This window comes from Xenopus laevis, chromosome 7L (genome assembly GCF_017654675.1).
Source record: "Xenopus laevis strain J_2021 chromosome 7L, Xenopus_laevis_v10.1, whole genome shotgun sequence".
In the NCBI taxonomy this organism is placed as follows: domain Eukaryota; kingdom Metazoa; phylum Chordata; class Amphibia; order Anura; family Pipidae; genus Xenopus; species Xenopus laevis.
In genome coordinates, this window is record NC_054383.1 from 81,817,848 (window position 1) to 81,837,748 (window position 19,901).

Below are 19,901 nucleotides of genomic sequence, written 5' to 3' on the forward strand. Positions count from 1 at the left end.
TTATTGGTGCACCAGCTCTGAGCTTTATATATATACCGCATATAATAACAATAAAAAATTAAAACCAATTACAAATTATTTCAGAATATCACTCCTTACATCATACTAAAAGTTATCTCAAAGGCGAACCTCCCCTAAAAGGATGATAAAAGATCGAGTTTTGAGATGATTTCAGACATTGGGCCAGTCTCAAACACTGAGGACAGTGCTGGCAGGACCAGTCAAGTGAAATGTATAGAATACCTAACTGCCCCTTGCCATGTGGGTTTATGGCACTTACCATGGCTGTTCAACTCTGTTGGAAAATTTTCTGTTAGAAGAACAAAAGCTTCTTTTTTTATCCTGCCAACATATCACACAAAAATCAATTGCCCATTTTTTTGTCTCTTTTCCTGGTTGTCTCCATTTGCTCTAATTCTCAGTCGTTTACTGCCCTGTGTTTTCATCTAATACATTTGTCATACCTCATCTTTATTGCGCAATGTTTATGAGACCTTCTTTTTTCTGTCAGGTTTGACTTTTTTCATCCACTCTCTGTCCCACTAGTTCTTTTTCTTCCTGTCTCACACATTCTCTCTCCCCCTCCCTGTTCTGCTGATATTTCCCTTGTGGTTTTTGGCTCCCTAATAGAATAGTTTGACTCACTGAGAGGGTGGGGGGGGGAGAGAGAGAGAGGGTGAAAACGTCTGTACTGGCCTACTGGGATAAAGAAGTAGACACCCCGGCATCAGGAGGGCAAGAAAGACAAACAGCTAAAGTGAGTACAGACTGAAAAAAATGAATACCTTTACTAAGTCATCTGACACTAAAACACTAAAGAGTGTACCAGGTAAAAAAAAGTGGGGCATTGTAGATAAAAGTATAAAATTAAAACACTGAGTGGAAAGAAAGAGAGAGGGGGGATGGGTGTGTTCAGACATAGTTACTACATGCTGATATCAAATGATAGAAATGTACTAACAGAGTGTAGAGCCCTGGAATATCTTTCAAAGAACAGAAAGCAAAGTTGTTCATATTTTACACACAATTAATGGCATATAGAAAGCAAGCAACATGTCAGGCCAATGTGTGTGGGATTTCTGATGAAGCACAGAAAGGTTTTTCAGCATTCATTTGCTACTCTCTATGATACCTCTACGTTACCCTCTAGGAGACTAGAGTTAGCTTGTCTCCTCCTTCTAGCCATATACTGTATGTGAACTCCCCAGCATGGCACCTCACTGATGCTATATTAAGTCACCACTTGTTAAAGGGGTCATTCACCTTTATACCTTTTAGTATGATGTAGAGAGTGATATTCTAAGACAATTTTCAATTGGCTTTAATTTTTTATTATGTGTGGTTTTTGAGTAATTTAGCTTTTTATTCAGCAGCACTCCAGTTTTCAATCTCAGCAATCTGCTCCCTAGGGTCCAAATTAGCCTAGCAACCAGACATTAATCTGAAAGAGAGACAGAAATGTGAATAGGAGAGGCCTGAATTAAAGGAGGAGTAATAAAAAGCAGCAATGACAATAAATCTGTAGCCTTACAGAACATTTGTTTTTAGATGAAAGCTGGAAAATGTCAGAAGAAAATAACTATAAAAAAAATTGAAAAATTGCTCAGAATTAGCCATTCTATGACACACCCCTTTAAAATTCACTAGGCCCAAATGAATTGTTGAAACTGAAATAGCAATTAAATAGCTGGAAGCAAAAAGAGTAAAGCTATGGCACACAACAGTTAGAAACTTATTTGATGTATATCCTGGCATTATCCTGATTTTCTGAAGAAACTGCAGCTTGGACGAACAATGAATGGAAATTCACCATGGTCTCTGTCATCCAGTAGTTCTATAATTAAAAGCAGCCAAACAATAATTAGATTTAATTTGTACAAAATGAAAATCTGTTTCTTGCTATGTAAAAATGTATTGGTGCAAAGTTGCTGTACTATTTGTTCAAAAAATGTTCCTTTAACTGAAGTGCTTATATTGACCACTTTGCCTTAAAGGAACAGTAACATCGAAAAATGAAAGTGTTTTTAAGTAATAAATAAATAATGTAGTGTTGCCCTGCACTGGTGTGTTTGCTTCAGAAAGACTGTTATCGTTTATATAAACAAGCTGCTGTGTAGCCATGGGCGCAGCCATTCAAGCACAAGACAAATAGTAGATAACAGATAAGCTGAGTAGAATTGCATTGTATATTACAGAGCTTATCTGTTATCAGCTGTTTAACCTGTGCCTTTTCTCCTTATGTATCTTTAAATGGCTGCCCCCACAGCTACACAGCAGCTTGTGTATATATATATATATATATATATATATATATATATATATATATATATATTAGAAGGAGAACCAGCACACACTGTAATCATTTAAAGTGAAGTCTTTATTTGCACAACGTGTTACATGTCAATCCTTTGACATGTAACACGTTGTGCAAATAAAGACTTCACTTTAAATGATTACAGTGTGTGCTGGTTCTCCTTCTACTATCTACAATTTTGATCGTGCACCACTGGCCTCTAACTAGTAATGCGTGCTGGTACTGTGGACTATCTATATATATATATATATATATATATATATATATATATATATATATATATATATATATATATATATATATATATATATATATATATATATATATATACTATAGTAGAGTTTCTGAAGCAAACAACCCAGTTTTACCAGTGTAGGCAAAAGTGCATTATATTTTAATTAAATTAATAGACTTTCATTTGTTGGTTTCACTGTTCTTTTAAACTGAATTGTGTTTAGCATAGAATACCTAAACTACAGTTTGTTTATGATTATTTATGATTAAGGGAGTTGCTCCCGAAACGCATCAGGTGATGTTGGTTTGCGACCTGTTTCAATAAACCACCCTTTTCTTTTTACCGGAGTGCCGCCTTTCCATCCTTTTGCACAACTACAGTTGCTTTGGCTTTGCATAGCTTATACAGTAAAAAAAAAAAAAAAGATGCTGCTATGCCAAATTCAATTTACAGCCCTGTTGGTAGTCAGGATATCCAATTATCTCAGGCCACACCTCCTGACATACGCCCTGTTGACTTCTTGGTTGAACACACTAGGGACATCTATTGTAAATGAATAAGGAGTATTGTAACCAGCTAGCCTGAGACTACAGCAGCTTAGGCAAAACTAATGGCCATGGCAAAGGGAGATTTGTCACAATGAATCAGTACTACCGCAGATGACAAACCTCCTGAAAATATTTTCCCATCAGCAATAATATAAGTCGCTGGTGACAAAACACATACTTTGCTTTGTTTTTCCAAGCAACTTTATCACAGGTGGCTAGTCTCCCTGTGTACCATCAGCCTAAAACCTTTGTAGGTATATTCGCCAAGGGAAGCAAGTAAAAAGGTAACAAAGCTCTTAAAGTGATACTGACACAAAAAAATATTATTCAAAATATTAATGCACATCAAAAGTTACCTATAGCTCATAGATTGTTTTTCACTGCTAGGGTTGTTTTTGTAATTGTTAGTTGAAGTTCCTAAACCTGACTGTTTTGCCAACCTGACTGTCCCCTCTCAATATGTCAGTTAGAGTTTCTAATGCTAACGGACTCCTGCTGCACAAATATGGCAGCCCCCTCTAGAGGAACATGGGGGATAAGATGGGGTAATGCAAAAGTATCTATAAATACTTTTATGACAAAATTATAAATAGCATGCTTTAGTTGCCAAAGTAGAGAAGATTTGTCATTGGGCGACTAATCTCCTCGTCTGCCACTACCCGAGTGCATGTCTGGCGGTGTACATTTTCTGCACTTCTCATTTAGATCTTAAACTGGGCTGTTCCTGCCACGAGGCTAGGTGCCATGATATTTATGGTGTTGTTTTTATTTCTAAATTACACTCTTCAAATTATTCATTCTACCATTGAAAATGTAATTCCTGAACCAGCAAGTGTATTTTTTTAAGTTGTTATATTGGTGTGTAGGCAGCCATCTCAGGTCATGTACTTTTCGAACATGCTGCACTATGGAACTGCTTTCTGGCAGGCTGTTGTTTCTCCTACTCAATGTAACTTGGAGGTGTCCCAGTGGGACCTGGAATTCTACTATTGAGGGTTGTTCTTAGATCTACCAGGGAGCTGTTAGCTTGTGTCAGGGAGCTGCTATCTGGTTACCTTCCCACTTTTCTATTGTGAGGCTGCTGGGGGGAAAAGGAGGGGGTGATATCACTCCAACTTGCAGGACAGCAGTAAAGACTGACTGAAGTTTATCAGAGCACAAGTCACATGACTGGGAGCTCCTGGGAAACTGACAATATCTCTAGCCCCATGTCAGAGTTCAAAATTAAATATAAAATCATCAGGTTGCTCTTTTGAAAAACAGATTCCAGTGCAGAAGTCTGCTGGAGTAGCACTATAAACTGCTGCTTTTTTTGGGGGAAAAAAACACATTTTCCCATGACAACATCCCTTTTAATATCGAATTTCAGGGTTTTATCCTGGAAATTCAGCTCTGTGGTCTGCTAGTGCAGAGAGTGCTATAGTGCCCATTGCACTATTGATGAGGCCCCCCTTTGACCCACTCCGAAGCCGACGTTTTAAGCTTGGAGGGGGGTAGTAGTCCAAAAAAGCATATGAATGAACACTCAGATATTTCCATTAATGCTCTATTAAGGAAATATTATACACAATGTTTCAGACCTCATGATCTCTTCCATAGGTTCCTATTGTTGCTAGACAGACCAGCAGCACAGTGCAAGAAAAGCAATGAGCTTTGTGCTTATTATCCCCAGAAAGACCAGCTATACAGCTCAAAGGAAAGACTGTGTTCGTATTAGCCAAAGGCAGCCACAAACTGGTGCACAATTGTGTGCCATAAAATGTGGGCACTAATAGTTTGGCAGTCAGAAAACTGCAAGCAAGTCAAAAGTAACATACATGGACAAGCAAAATGCATTCAAATACCATTAAATTGTATGTGGTTTGCTTGGCACATGTGGGTGCAATGTGCAAAGAGAGCCTGGTAATTGGCAGGTGTAAAGTACAGGTTTCCATGTTGCCTGCAATATTTTGAGCCTTGGTCACAGAACTGTTTGCAGAGTTCTGAACAACCCACCTAACAACTGGTACAACAACCATCAATATCCTAAAGCATTCCAAGTTCAAATCACAATGCCACCCCCCTGTCTATATCCCTTAAGACTTGCAGGTGGGGTGGTGCTTCTTCTGAACCTGACATGTGTTCTCTATTATGCACAAGGGACTTAGTTGTTGTGTTCCTGCAGCCAACAACAAATCTTTCTAAGGGGGATAAAAACATTGTGAATTAATTTGCAAGCCTGTCTATATTGCATAATTGCATACTTTAAGTGTGAGCTAGTCATTCGGCATTTGTCCCATTGCGGAGAGCCAAGCATGGCAGGAGGTGATGCGAAAAGAAACTCGCTACCGTCACTATCCTATCATTTCATTACTTAATTTGCTTGTGCAAGCATGCCAAAAAATCAGTGGCCTCTGGTATGGTTAGACGTTAGAGTCATGTGACATATGAGTAGGGAAGCCCTAAAATGTTCTTTAGGCAGCACTAATTCAGGTTGCATCTATATTTACATTGTGAGAAGTATGCCAAAGCAAGTTAGCCTCATTCTGTATCTCTCAATAGTCATTATTTGGGCATAACAGTTCACATTTCTGCGCCTGAGAAGGATGAAGAATATTGCCATTTTTTTTTACATTTTATTTCACCTTTTTACACAATGTAAACACACATTTTTCTGTCCATTGTTATAGAATTATTTTTTAGATCATTCCATTTCCAGAGACATGGTTACTCCAGAGTTGGCAAATAATCTGTCATTGCCATTATAGAATTTCAATGTATTTTGCATTTTGGTTACTTATTGAACACTTTTTGGTTCCTTATCAACAGGCAACTGTTTTTATCAACAGCATAAACATTTTAAATAGAATTCAGTTTTAGTTCAATTTTACTTTATCAATTTATATTAACAATGTTTTTGTTCGTTTCCAAGATATAGACAATTTTAGATTATTTTAAACAAATACAATGATGTTTCTTCCAGTATTAAGCAGAGCAACACCATAACACCTTTCCCTTGGTATGGCATAAAAAACACTAACACCTCAGTTACTTTTGGGGTGTGCTGTGCCCCCTCGTTTTATTATCTCTGGATTTACAGACATGGCCATATGCCAGGGAATCTCACCACCCTTGAAAACATATACCTTAGTGCTTGAAGTGCTCCTGAAATTTTATAAACTCACATTCACAGAACACACTAGTGGTGCACACACTCTAAGATAAAAAAGGGGGTTTTGAGTAATTTAGCTTTATATACAGCAGCTCTCCAGTTTGCAGTTTCAGTCTGATTGCTAGGGTCCAAATAACCCATCAACCATGCATTGATTTGATTAAGAGACTGGAATATGAATAGGAGAGGGTCTGAATAGAAAGGTGAGTATTAAAAAGTAGCAGTTGTTTTTAGATGGGGGTCAGTGAAAGAGTCGGAAGAAAAAGGTAATTAATTAATTAAAAAAGCTATAAAAAATAAACAATGAAGACCAATTGAAAAGTTGCTTAGGATTAGCCATTAATATACTAAAAGTTAACTTAATGGTGAACTAACCCTTTAAAACTCTGATGATGGTGTCATGTTTGAAAACTGGAAAGAGTCAGAAGAAGAAGGTAAATATTTCAAAAACAATAAAAATTAAATAATGAAGGTCAACTAAAAAGTTGCTTAGAACTGGTCATTCTATAACTAACTAAAAGTTAACTTAAAGGTGAACCACCCTTTAATGTAAAATACCTGCCAGTACCGTGTTAATTTCAGCTTTCCTTCTGGAAGAACTCACAGAAACAGAAGAGATTGAAAAAAAAGATATTGCACCAAATTCTGAAGTTGTGCAGCAACTGCTGCAGCCACTTGATTTTAAATGTACTACAAACTTAGAATGAGTCAAGCACAACATAGTCTTACTACTCAGTCACACTGTTCGCTGGGTGACTTGATTTTAAATACAGTACAGACTTGGAATGGTAATAGGCAATGTAGGACGTTAAATGAGCTTACATATTTTTGCCAACGTGTGGCACTAACACCTCATTTATTTTGTAATAATTATTTTTAAAAGCAAACTGTGTGCTGGCAATCTTTCTCCTTCTATTTGTGTACAAAACATGGCTTTTATTGCTTCTAGCAGCTGGTGAACTCCAGAATGTGGGTTAGACCGAGCGCTGGCACAAGGGAGCTTTTAGCAGCTGGTCAATGCCAAAGTGTGGGTTAGATCAAGCACTGGCAAATTCTTTCTTTTTCATTCTGCAGCCAGTTGGTTTATTTGGAGCCTTAGTGGAACAGTATGCTTACTTTTCAACTGCTGCTGCCCTCTTTCACAATATTGTGTAAACAATTTACACAATTCACCAGCCAATATATTTTTGAGGTTTACCTGGAAAATACAGTACATAGAGGAAACCCATGCAGACAGAACATACAAACTCCATACCCAGGTCAGCAGTGTCAGACTGGGATGCCAGGGGCCCACCAGAAAACCTTAGACAGTGGGCCCACTTTCCAAACTAATATTTCTCCCCTCCTCTCTCAACCTCTTTATTCTGCTAGTCTTTTATATCTACTTAGTATATTTTTCCATTATTAAGCATTTTTCCCCATAAAGGAATAGGGAATGACCATGAAATATGCTTAATGGTTAGAAGCATGAGGCCCACTGACACCTGGGCCCACCGGGAGTTTTTCTGGTGACACGGTGGGCCAGTCCGACACTGCAGGTCAGAATAAAATTATAATGTACCACATTAGTTGAATTATCTGACTGGTTGCTATGGCTTGTTAGACTTGAGCAAACTTTGTACCTACTATAACATAGAGGGTCTGAAACATCAGAGGCCCCCACACCACCTCAAGGACTTCTGCCACATTGTAAGCTCCACCAGAGTCCGTACCCACAGCTGCAACCCTCTCCCCCGCCACATGTATCTTTCAGGGGGAGTTAAGAGTGATCATCCAGGGTTTCCAGCAGGGAGCAGGTCTGAATTAATTGTTGAACCAATTAATGGTGCAGTCTGGTAGGGACAGACCACACCATTTATTAGTTCAACAGTGAATATATGAACTGTGATAATCAATCCAGCATAGAATTTTTGCCTACCGTTTATAAGCTGATGACCTAGAGTCATAACAGCTTTTCTCTCCTAATCTTTCTTTTAAATGTACTAGTAAAGTTAAGTTTTATAAATTTTTGGGACTGTCAGATTGAGTGAGTGGGAAGGTGCAACATGGGACATACTTTTTCTTTCCTGATTTACTCATATAGCTTGTGACCCTGCACACCACTAATGTGTTTCTACATCTCAAACAATGGAAGGTGCTACCTATCACTTCTTTGACACACTTGAAGTTTCTGGTGTCAGAGACACTTGGCCATCAGACAATCAGCAAACTGAATACAAAGGATTTCATTGTTTTATTATATATTGATTTCAGTATATATCCCTTTCTGCTGCCACTAAGCATAGTCTCTAGGGATGCACTGAATCCAAGATTCGGTTCGGGATTCGGCCAGGATTAGCACTTTTTCAGCAGGATTCGGATTCAGCCGAATCCTTCTCCCTGGCTGAACCGAATCTGAATCCTAATTTGCCTATGCAAATCGCGTGACTATTTGTCACGAAACAAGGAAGTAAACATTTTCCCCCTTCCCATCCATAATTTGCATATGCAAATTAGGGTTCGGATTCCGTTCGGTATTCGGCCGAATCTTTCACAAAGGATTCCGGGGGTTCGGCCGAATCGATAGTGGATTCAGTGCATCCCTAATAGTCTCATTCCTCTCCTGTGTTTATCATCCATTCTCAACTTTTCTCCCATAGGATGAGATCATCGCTCCATCTTCTATTCCTGATCACCTTAATACCATGCTCCAGTTCAATAGAGGATAACAAGATTGCCTCTTCTTGCTGTGGAATGCCAGGAATTCCAGGTATACCTGGGACACATGGTAATGCTGGATTACCTGGAAGGGATGGAAGAGATGGAAAGGATGGGTCCACTGGCACAAGTGGAACTAAAGGTGATCATGGAGAACCAGGTAATAATACTACAATTACTTGTTGTACAGCAAATGTGCTCCATACAACTAATGTGCATTAAAGACAAATCAAATCAATAATGGTATTCAAATACATACCACCAAATTGTAATATAAAAGCAATACAAGAAAGTGGATACCCTTGCCAGATAATTCAGAATTCCCCTTGAGAATGGCTTTATTCCGAAACGTTGAAGTAATTCTCATTCTCTGGCAAGCATACCCTACCCTAGCAAACTTAAAGTCAAATAGGACAGGATTTAAAATGAAAGATAACCAGTATGGAGCTTGTAAACCTTTCCCATGCGAGAGCCAATAATAGTACGAGCGACAGATGTTATATATTGTATTGATGTTAGAATGACTAGTATATTCATGGAGCAGGGATACTATATTTCTTCCTTTTTAATTTTTTTAATGTTTGTTGAAAAAGGCAAGAGGTCTTCTGCAATACACTGGCCAAGCATCTTGGTATTCTTAAATAACAAGGTCCTTACACTTATACATTTATTGAATTATCCATCACTTCAAAAGTTTGAAATCCATCAGATTCTTGCAACTCTTTGCACTAATTCTGCCACTAGATGGCCTGCTATACTTGTTGAATTAATTGAGCTATGTTCATATTGATTTGCTACTGACCAGCTACCTGTCTCACATTGGTCATTAGATATTTTGGTTCTAACAAAGATGTTTGTTCATGAGCATCACCTAAGCCTCTCATATCCACATTCTCCTGTTACCTCTTCCAGGTAAGATTCTAGCTTATTTAGAACAGAGCTTTTCCATTGGCTGCCTTTTGTAGTTTGTCGTTTAAGGGTTTTTTAACCTATGCATGGAACGTGACCTGTAGGGATATTCCTCTGTCCTTTCATTGCCTCACCTACCTGTGAGTACATTTACTTCCATCGAGGTCTCTCCACCATGTTGTTGAGACGAGGGGGCTAATTCCGTAAGCAGCAAAAATTCGATAGGACAACGGCAATTACCTAAAGTGCGAAGTTGGGTCCAGGGCGCTGAACGCTGGCGAATTTTTGCTAGCATTACTTAGGCAATCAAAGCGAAGATGCGATAGCGTTGCCTAATTTGCATACGGCGGGAAATGATGAAGTTACATGGACGTATATGTTTCAGCAAATACATTACATTACACAAGTCCAGGGAACCTTAATAAATAAAATAGAGTTGTTATAATGCCCTACACATGAGCCCAATATATAGTTTATGATCCATATGTTAAATGGAACATAAATTTTTTACGGACCTTTGCCAGCTCACGCTGAAAAAAGGAAGAGACGCCAGTGTTTTTTGGGACTTAGAAAAATTTTGCACTAAAAATTGAGGAAGTCCTATGCATTCCATTGCACTGGCCTGGACTGAACTGGCAAAGGCACGTCTGGCGAATGAGGTAACCTTCAGTAAAATCTGCATCTTAGTGAATTTGCGGAGTTAGGTCCGTTCGCCAGAGCGAAAATTCGCCTGGGATTAGAGTGTGAAGCAACGGTAGCATCTTTCTCCTTCGTTAGCGAAGTGACGCCTGCACCCGTTAGGGAATCGGCAAATTTTCGCTAGCGTTAGTCACTTAGCCCTTTAGGGAATCTAAAAGTTTCCCCCTCCCAAAAGAGTTTTTTTTAGGTTACTTTTAAAAATCTGTTAAAAACTTCAGGTTCATCAACAAATCAGCACAGAGAACTTGTGCGCTGTTCATACTGTCCACTTTAGCAGTTCTATCTCAAGATAGAAGATGCTTATTGCTGTATTCCTATCTGTTATCAAAAGTTGCTTCATGTTGCAATGAACATAAGTGGTTGCATTTATCATCAGTACATAGTGCATGAAAATTATTTCATAAAATCACGCCATGACATCTTTAATCCATCCATATTGACATCTTTATATGACACCAGAGGTCCTCGGTTTTTGGGACAGGGGTCTCCTTAGATCAGGACCTATATTTCTTACAGCTCAAAAAGATCAGATTGCAGATCTCATGTTAGAATCTTCAGAAGAGGATATCAATTCTTTACTATGATTAGCATAAAAAAACTTAAAGTGTGGAATAAATTTATGCTCCAAAAATATGTCCAAAATGACTACCTAATAGGCATGAACACTATTTAGAAATCCAAATAGTTCACGAGAGGCATAAGTCTTAATATGTCATTAGGATAAGCTTACCGCTTTCCCAGTTGGGTCCGGGTGCACATGCCCCAGACCTTCAGCATAGGGGAGTACTTCACAACACTTTACATTAGACAGGCACCAATCCGGAACATCCAACCAAAGTAGATTCCAAGAGCCAAAAATCATATATAAAATGTAATACTTTATTTTACATCACATCTAAAAGAGAAGAATAACGCCTGATGCGTTTCATGTCACAAGGACTCAATCATAGACTATGATTAAGTGTCGTTGTGACACGAAACGTGCCAGGCGTTATTCTTCTCTTTTAGATGTGATGTAAAATAAAGTATTACATTTTATATATGATTTTTGGCTCTTGGAATCTACTTTGGTTGGATGTTCCGGATTGGTGCCTGTCTAATGTAAAGTGTTGTGATGAACACTATTTAGTACATCTTGCTTATAGTCTCCATTCTTGAGTTGACCAACAGAATACCATTTTAATCAGGTTACTATCAAGGTGTAGAATTCTTGTGGTCTCTAAAAGTAATTTACATTGATCATAAAATACTGTATTCTACTTTATTTCAGAGAGTTGAGTGGGGTTTTAATGATGTATCTGACCTTTATACACTCTTACTATCCCACAGGAATCTCTGGTGCTCGAGGTTTCCCGGGTATGGAAGGTCTTCCTGGTATACAAGGTGAGAAGGGGGTGCAGGGGGAGTGTGCTGTGTCCCCCCGCTCTGCATTTAGTGCCAAGCTATCAGAGTCACGCACATCTCCCATACCTGGACAGCCTGTTCCCTTTGGCAAGGTATTAATAAACGAACAGGGGCATTACAACCCAGAAACTGGCCGTTTCCGCTGTGTTGTACCAGGGCTCTACTACTTCTCCATCCATGGCACTGTTTTCCGTGGATCCCTTCACCTGCAGCTGATGAAGAATGGGCACACTCAGGCATCCTTTTTCCAGTCTGGTGATGCAACAAAACCTGTAGGTTTGTGTGGAGGAGCTGCCTTACGCCTTGAACAAGGGGATGAAGTGTGGGTTCAGTTGGGAGACTATCCAGGCCTGTATGCTAGTGAGGGGGACTGACAGTGTGTTCACTGGATTCTTAATCTACTCTGACTGGGAACCACATCCTGTATTTAACCCTCTCGCCAACACTGATTCTTAAACCAAAAGACATGGAGAGAATTAAATGGCATCCATATCTACAGCTAGGCAGGTGACCACAGATTATATAGTATCTGAGCTGGTTATTATCATTAATATTGTAAAATGGACATTCACACATTTATGTTATTTCATAATTTCAGTTATGTCTCTTTTGATAATTGAATTCTCTTTGATGCTCACTTACAACAACAATTACTACAAAATAAAAGCAACAATCTATCATAGGCATGATAACCATTCTACCCAGTGCACTCTTACCATTTTATGCCACACATTCAAACCATTCCATCCTGTGTATTATAATAACTATCTGCTGATTCTTCCCATACTACCGTATACAATCTAAAACATGTTTTCACCAAGTTTTACTAACATATAAATACCGCTAGCAAAACTAGTTAAAGGTGTATGCAAATATAACCGTTTACATTGTATCTACGGGAAATGTGTGCATTGTTTTATTATGGAAACAAAAAGATTCAATCTTTTTTGACTCATAGTTTTAGTAAAAAAAAAATCTTAGGTCAAGCGTTATATATGAATTCGTATTAGAGAAACACTAGTCTGACAGATTTATAACATGCATTCTACTGAGATTGGTCTGCCCCACAAATTTATACTGCAGTATCCAGTACAGTCATCAAACCCATTCTGTGCAGCAAAGGATAACAATAAATTGCTCTTTCCAAGTAGGGTTGAAAACATTTCTGTAAAAATAATTCCAGCTTCCCTATATATGCGGTCTTTTCTTCCCTGTCATAAACATTGGAATCAAATATAATAATAGTCAGGTGTTACAAAATGGATCCCCCAAAACCCAGTGTTAACAAAAGATTCACTGCATAGTTACTGGGCAGGCTGGGCTTATCTTCATTTGGGTGAGGAAGAGAGAACAAAATGTCAGGTGGAATAAACAAGAAATAACAGAGATCCGAAAACGTCACCCTGAAACTAGCAAAACTAGATTTTATCATGGACAAGGACATGTGCCATTAACAGGCAATTCTACATACGGTATCATGAAATGCAGCTTCTACTGATCCCCGGCAGTGGCTCGTGAGCAACAGGCTGTTCCCCAACTCTTTTTACAGTTGATTGATTGACAGGCCTCCTTCTTACTTACAGTTCCTACAACTAACTACATCATTTGGCCAAGTCGGAATTCTCTAATATCGATGGGATCAAGAGTGGCTCTCTACAGGAGTAGCATTAGCAAAGCCCCTAAGTTTTAAGCTTGTATAACAATACATATAAATATTTATTATATAAGCTTAATCAGTTGCAGTTTAAGGTATAGTGGCCCTTTTTTGCAGTAGACTATCAGTTGTGTATCTACTGTATGTCTGTATTTATAATCACATGTTGAGAGATATGAACTAGATATGTCAGAAAATGTGTGTCATACATTATCACTGTTATTTGACCATGGGAAAGCAGATACAAATCACAGGACAGCCTGAAATTAACTGGTTTGTGATAGCAAAAAAGGAAACTGCTGTCAAGTTTTTGTAATTTTGCTGTATTTTGTTTGAAGGGCAGTTTCACAGGGGAAAATGAAAAACCATACCTCTAAAGTTATTCTAAATATCTTTAAATCTTGAAGCCTCGCCCCTTCATTTTCAGTATTCTCTGGGCATTTGTAGGGGCTCATTGTCATAGGCAGTAACAAAATACCTGGCTGAGGTAAGACTTGGGCTACAACTGTCAAAAAACTAAACAAATCACCTACTATAGCACAAGTATTGTATGAATAAGAGTGTTTGGGCCTGGATGGCATATACAATCAAACAAGAGGATCTCTGACCGTAATTTTGGGGTTGCTCACTCTTATTTGAAGTGAACTCATGATAGGTTTAGGGGTTAGGGTCGCCTGCTACCCCATTATAAACCAGATAACATATAAGATACACATATTTTATACAGACTTGCCAACTCTTGCACCCCTTACCTGGTCAGCCATAGTAACTACCAGTCTCCCTCTCCCCAAATTTGCATTCCAATAAATTTTTAACCTAAAGCAACCCCCATGTTGCCCCAGAAACAGACAGAATTGTGTAGGACTAATATCATGACTCGGTGTGTCCAAGGACCATAACAGGGTGTTGATGTAACAAGGCATTGCTCAAAATGGGTTTTCTGGGTTAATATCTCTGTGCACATAACACTTTTCCATGAGTCAAATTGGATTTCATTGGTATTCATTTCTAACTAGATACGGTTGCATATCAGCTATTGCAGATAAATGTTTTCCCAAGACCAATAATGGAGCAATCCACAGTGCAAAATTATTCCTTTTTTCAAATTAAAATGTTACCTTACCTGCTTAGGCTGATAATTTGCTATGGTCCTGACTCTGATCTGAAACTGAAGAGGCGAATCAATTAAGTGTTTCCTTATTTTTTACTAGTGAGACCAGAATATTGATTATTTTATGCAGGGAAACGTCCATTATTTTTGGTAATGTGTCCATGTGAATTGTGTATCATATACTATCTATACTGTCAATTGAGAACCAAGCTTAACAGACATATGGTAAATTACCCTATACAATGGTATATGCTCATTTCCTTTTTTACACAATGTTTGATTTTGCTATGATCTTTTTCTAATACATTTAGGGGCCTTGAATTTATTAGCAATTCATTTTTGATTGGTCAAATACAGATAAAATATTGAAAGCACATGTCTGGCTTGTATGACTTTATGTAACTGCAGGCATTAGTTATGTTTTCTTAACCTAACTAAAAGGATGTTTTACATTTTATTTGTTGTTATAGGAGAAAGCAAAACATTTTTACTTTTTTTCCATACTCTACAGAACAAAGGCCTGTTTCTGGTCTAATATTTTAAGGCTGTTGTAAGCACAGCACATATGGGCATTATCTGCTATCTAGTCTTATTACAATTACTGCATATGTTTTGCAATTGTTTTAGCATTGAATCCTATAATGTGAGCGGTTTACTCTGCTGTAATGAACTCTTGTAATCTGTGATGGTGTAACCACAAAATAAAATTCCACATTAGAAACCGTTCCTTATTAAAGCAATAGGTTCATTGTGCTATACCAGATATACCAGATTGTACTATATCAGATCAGTTAAACATATCTTTTCAAAAACGTCAATGGCATCTGTACCTTCAGTTGGTATTCTGCCTAGTAAATACAATTCTGCATGGAAATGCTATACTGGCCCATATACAACAACACCTGTTCTAGACCTCTAGTAATGGAATATAGTTCTATTTTATAGCAGCACTGGCATGGTAAAAAAATTTGATCAAAGTGACAAATTATTTTAAAACAAGAAAATAAACTAAATTGAATTTTTTGATGACCACAACTGCATTTGTAATAAATTACCTCTACTGAGTTTAAACCTCGCCATATAGGAGAACAATAACAGTAACTGGTATACTCATAAAAGGAAATAAATATTAATTTACACCTTTAAACCTTTGTTACAATTACAATTATATTGTAAGGCCATACAAAGATGTTATCCGTCAAATCTATTTCCTTTTTTATTAAATGTGCTTTCTTTTTTCTGTCTGCTAATGAGGTGTAGCGACAGATGTTTGCCTTCCTATTGTAAAACCTACATATACTATTAATTCTGCACATACCAAAACTGACAGTACAATGCTCTGTTATACACAGGAAAATAAAAGGGGAAGGAAACTCCATCCTTTCTGCAGTGCAATTACTGGAATTTTTGGTATAACAAAAAGCTTTGAACACATAACCCAGTATCATATCACACACATACCATCATCAAAATAACTCTTAATCTGAAATGGGATTGGGAGATCAACATTACTTTCATTGCCTCTAGCTTTAAATCAAAGGCTGCTGGAGTGTTTATATCATGCATCTTTAAAGCAACATCCATGGGAACTAAACTTGATATTCAGGTAGGGCCACAGTATGTAATTTGGCATAGCACTACTGTTGAAAGGAACATTTGGGATATCTACAATTCTAATCTCATAAACAATGCTGATTTGTTTCGGCCCAGTGGGATTTAGCACACAACAATACATCTCTTGAATTTTAACATCTCAACTGACAATTTGTTTTTCAACTTCTACAACAGCCCAATGCACACCTTAGTAAATGTAGTATGCCGTGGTACAGTAATGGGACCTGTTATCCAAAATGCTCAGGACCTGTTATCCAGAATGCTTGGGACCTGTGGTGTTTTCTGGATAAGGGAACTTTCTGTAATTTGGTCCACCATACCTTAAGTCTACTAGAAAATCATTTAAACATTAAATAACCCAATAAGATTGTTTGACACCAATATGGATTTATGCATCTTAGGATCAAGTACAAGGTACTGTTTATTATTACAAAGAAAAGGAAATACTTTTTTAAATTTTAATTATTACAAATAGAGTCTATGGGAGATGGCCTTCCATAACAGATCCTATACCTGTATATGCAAAATAAGAAAAAAAACTTTATATTTAAAACTTGCATATAACAATACATCTACATTACTACATTTACTAAGGTGTGCATAGGGATATTCTAGCAGTTGTATTTTGTTCTGTTTTGGGCATAACTGACCTAAGGAAAATGGTATGAACCTTTGTACCCATAATATAATTATATGTTCCTAATAAGGAATATGAAAAAGTAATTTTCCATATAAGAGTGCCCTCCTTACTTTAGATTTTGTCAAATTAATCCAAGGAAAGAAATCAAGAATAGGACAGACTAGTATGGACTAAATGATGGCTCATTTTCAGTAGCAATATTTTAATTTTGGCTCATCTCTCAAGGGCTGCTGGAAAAAAGGTCATTATTGCAACTTCTAGTACAGATGAACATGTAAGCTTCTATGCTGTTGCATTTGACAGCAATATAAAGCAATTCTGACTTATGTTCTTTTCCTTGATGTGGCAAATCTATAGACCTTACATATTCTCCTTTTCTGTCTCGAAACACCTTACTGTTACTCTGTACTGGACCTACAGTACATTAGGCACACTGTGGATTTAGCATGTCCAATTAATTATGGTCATATCTAGTCAATCAATGAAAGCAATGTAACCTTAATTATAAATCCATTAAAAGAGTGGGCAACTAAACATAAAAAAATATATAAATGCAATGGACAGGTTAAAATAATTCATATTATTGGGACATAGTTCATATTTGATCAGCTGTGCTGTTGGGGTTTAAAAAGTCTGCAATTCTGAACTGCTGGTACTCAATTCAAAGCACCTATGTCCTCTTACCTCCAACCCCGCCACCCCAGGAGTGAAAACAGCTTTTTTACATCCAAGTAGTGACTTAATGATTACTGAGCTACAGATTCACACAAAAGCAGCATTCTCAATAAAAATAATTTGACCCAAAAAACTGCAACCAATCAGCATGGGCATTTACTAGACGCTAACATCTGATGTGGGCAAACGTATGACTATTTATTACATTACCCTGTACATTGCTTAAAGGGATACTGTCATGGGAAAAAAACATTTTTTCAAAATGAATCAGTTAATAGTGCTGCTCCAGCAGAATTCTGCACTGAAATCCATTTCTCAAAAGAGCAAACAGATTTTTTTATATTCAATTTTGAAATCTGACATGGGGCTAGACATTTTGTCAATTTCCCAGCTGCCCCTGGTCATGTGACTTGTGCCTTCACTTTAGGAGAGAAATGCTTTCTGGCAGGCTGCTGTTTTTCCTTCTCAATGTAACTGAATGTGTCTCAGTGGGACATGGGTTTTTGCTATTGAGTGTTGTTCTTAGATCTACCAGGCAGCTGTTATCTTGTGTTAGGGAGCTGTTATCTGGTTACCTTCCCATTGTTCTTTTGTTTGGCTGCTGGGGGGGAAAAGGGAGGGGGTATTATCACTCTAACTTGCAGTACAGCAGTAAAGAGTGATTGGAGTTTATCAGAGCACAAGTCACATGACTTGGGGCAGCTGGGAAATTGACAAAATGTCTAGCCCCATGTCAGATTTCAAAATTGAATATAAAAAAATCTGTTTGCTCTTTTGAGAAATGGATTTCAGTGCAGAATTTTGCTGGAGCAGCACTATTAACTGATTCATTTTGAAAAAAATTTTTTTTCCCATGACAGTATCCCTTTAATTATTCTTGTCAGTTTTATCGACATGCATTTCTCTTAAAGTGGACCTGTCATCCAGACATAAAACTGTATAATAAAAGTCCTTTTCAAATTAAACATGAAATCCAAATTCTTTTTTTATTAAAGCATTCATAGCTGTTGTAAACTCATTTAAAAATCTCAGCTGACAATCAAATATTGTCTCCCCCTCCTCTATGCCTTGGGCATCGAGGCAGGGCAAGCGATTACTTTCACTTTCCATTCAGCACTTCCTAGATGTCACTGCTCTCGCTCCTTTCCCCCAGTTCTCTTAAACATTTAATTGTGTAGCCAGGGCATGGGGATGGACATCAGGTCCCCAATTCTGGTGCACAAACAAGATTCTGAGATGATGCAAGACTTGTCTTAACAGTGTCCACAAAATGGCTCCTGTCTGCTTGCTATAAAAAGTTAGCTCTAATACATCTGCTTAAGTGAGCTCTAATACATCTGCTAGGAAAGGAAGCCTCCCCCATAAGATATATTGGATCTAACTGTCAATGACTGACACCCAACTGCTGTATGAAGAAAGAATGAAGAGAAACAGATGCTGAGAGAGGAATAGTGAACATAAACTTGATTATTTCAGAAATAAATGCAGAATATTTAATTGATTGTATTTACAAAGTTTCCCGGTGCGAGCAGTCATGTCCGGTCACTCGCATGTGCTTTATAAAAATGTGCCACAAATTGCTCGTTATGCGCATGACGTCACATGCGTGTTATGTGCATGCGAATGACACAACATGGCTGCTCGCACCAGGAGCTCCCTCCAGGTGCGAGTTTTTTGTTTTTTTTTTAAATTCTGTTATCCCCAACCGGAATGCGGATTATTAGCCCGCACCTTTGGTTGAGGATAACATTTTTACCCAACAGTGCTTGCAGAAGCACTAAAAAGATTGTGCCTTTGTTCTTATTTTTGATCGCCCTTTAAGGGGGGCCATGCTTCACTTACTTGATTAGCAAGGCCCCCCTGCTTCCATTCTGCTGAAATCTTTAGAAAAGAGGACGGGAGCTCTGGTGCCAGCATGATTTTTTTCTTCTGTACCCTCATTGTTCCCTTAAGTTTAAGTCCGGTGAAGTTGCATTGGGATTGGATAGGCTGGAGTGGAAGTTCCTTCCTTAAGTTCCTTAACTCACCCATCCAATCCCTGTACAGCTTTACCAGTACTTAAACTGAAGGGACCAGTGAGGGTACAGAGAACTGAATAGGACAAAAATTATGCTGGCACCGGAGCTCACATCCTCTCTTACAGCAGGGGGGCACTCTGTAACGTTAGTAAAAGTGGCATAGACTCTATGCTGCATTTTGGTGTTAACTTCCATTTAAGAAAGTCTCTTTCCCCATCACTGAAAGCAAAGC

At 37.9% G+C, this 19,901-nt stretch overlaps 1 protein-coding gene across 1 annotated transcript; it reads left to right on the plus strand.

Moving 5' to 3' along the window:
* Positions 1-657: 657 nt before the first annotated feature.
* LOC108696431 (complement C1q tumor necrosis factor-related protein 5) lies at positions 658-15,446 on the plus strand. Its single transcript, XM_018225782.2, has 3 exons — positions 658-757; positions 8,888-9,105; positions 11,883-15,446. The coding sequence occupies exons 2-3, from the start codon at positions 8,889-8,891 to the stop codon at positions 12,329-12,331; spliced, it is 666 nt and encodes a 221-aa protein (XP_018081271.1). The 5' UTR covers positions 658-757; position 8,888; the 3' UTR covers positions 12,332-15,446.
* Positions 15,447-19,901: the final 4,455 nt, after the last annotated feature.

Excerpts from the sequence above, each read along its gene's own strand:
- LOC108696431 (XM_018225782.2), top strand. The coding sequence starts at position 8,889 with ATGAGATCATCGCTCCATCTTCTATTCCTGATCACCTTAATACCATGC. Across the intron at positions 9,106-11,882 it reads AGGTGATCATGGAGAACCAG|GAATCTCTGGTGCTCGAGGT; the intron begins GTAATAATACTA and ends ACTATCCCACAG.